Source organism: Suricata suricatta, chromosome 9, assembly GCF_006229205.1.
Source record: "Suricata suricatta isolate VVHF042 chromosome 9, meerkat_22Aug2017_6uvM2_HiC, whole genome shotgun sequence".
NCBI classification, from domain to species: domain Eukaryota; kingdom Metazoa; phylum Chordata; class Mammalia; order Carnivora; family Herpestidae; genus Suricata; species Suricata suricatta.
Genome location: NC_043708.1, coordinates 84,173,893 through 84,175,117, shown reverse-complemented (window position 1 = coordinate 84,175,117; position 1,225 = coordinate 84,173,893). Strand labels below are relative to the sequence as shown.

General features: G+C 37.9%; 1 protein-coding gene across 4 annotated transcripts in view; it reads right to left on the bottom strand.

Moving 5' to 3' along the window:
- The window catches only part of CASC4 (cancer susceptibility 4), a 108,624-nt gene that overhangs the window by 65,835 nt on the left and 41,564 nt on the right, over nt 1–1,225 (bottom strand). For 2 of the 4 annotated variants that reach the window (XM_029951365.1, XM_029951368.1), the window contains exon 3: nt 184–234. The exons of the other annotated variants lie outside the window; for them this stretch is intronic. In XM_029951365.1, the coding sequence (XP_029807225.1) occupies nt 184–234 (51 nt within the window). The remainder of the gene's footprint in view (nt 1–183; nt 235–1,225) is intronic. 4 annotated transcript variants of the gene reach the window in all.

Below are 1,225 nucleotides of genomic sequence, written 5' to 3'. Positions count from 1 at the left end.
GGTTCTCCATTAGGTCTCTCTTGTTTTCCTGCTAGACCTATGAGTGCAAACATATGGTTTCTGTCCTTCTCTGCCTGGCTTACTTCACTCAGCATGACACCCTCAAGGTCCATCCACTTTCCTACAAATGGCCATATGTCATTCCCTCTCATTGCCATGTAGTACTCCATCGTGAATATATACCACATCTTCTTGATCCCAGAATGGCATCTTCTGTGCCATCCGAATGTATTCCTGTGAGTCAAAAAGAGTAGAACAAGGGCATAAATGCAACAAAAACAAATGTAGCCACCCAGGAAGTAAATTTCTAAGAGAATGTCAAAGCTGTTTTAAATCATAGTAAAAAAATTAACAATTTCTATTTTCAGGTTATAACGCACAAGAAACACTTCTAATGATTTGCTAGATGAGGAGCAAAAATGTCAATAAATTACAAAACCAGCTCAGGTTGGCTTCTTCAAGAGGATGATAAAAATCCATTATCTAATTACATTTAAAGAGGTCAAAATTGTTATAGAATAAAGATATATTTATGAAATTACAGAGCACATATTACCCACATACAAAAACTCAGAGTCATTGCTTGCAAAGTTTTAAAATATACAATCTGGAGCCTGCTTCCGATTCTGTGTCTCCCTCTCTCACTTCCCCTTCCTGCTCATGCTCTGTCTCTCTCTGTCTCAAAAATAAAACATTAAAAAAATTAAACAAAAAAATTAATTAAATAAAATATACAGTGTTGGGGCACCTATGTGGCTCAGTCAGTTAAGAATCTGACTCTTGATTTTGGGTCAGGTCATGATCTAACAGTGAGCTTCCACTGGGCTCTTCACTGACAGCATGGAGCCTGCTTAGGATTCTCTCTTTCCCTCTCTCTCTCTGTTCTACCCACCTGGTGGGTATGTGTCTTGTGTACCTGCATGCATGTATGCACTCTCTCAAAATAAATAAATATGTAAAAACAACAAAATAAATATAGAGTAATTCTTATCACAGGGGCGCCTGGGTGGCTCATCAGGGGAGTATCTGACTCTTGATATCAGCTCAGGTCATGATCTCACAGTTCATGTGTTCAAGCTCTGGCTCTGCGCTGACAGGGCAGAGTCTGCCAGAAATTCTTTCTCTCTGCCCTTTCCTTGCTTATGCATGCACATGCTCTATCTCTCAAAAATAAACAAACACTATATATATATATATATATATATATATATATATATATATACAC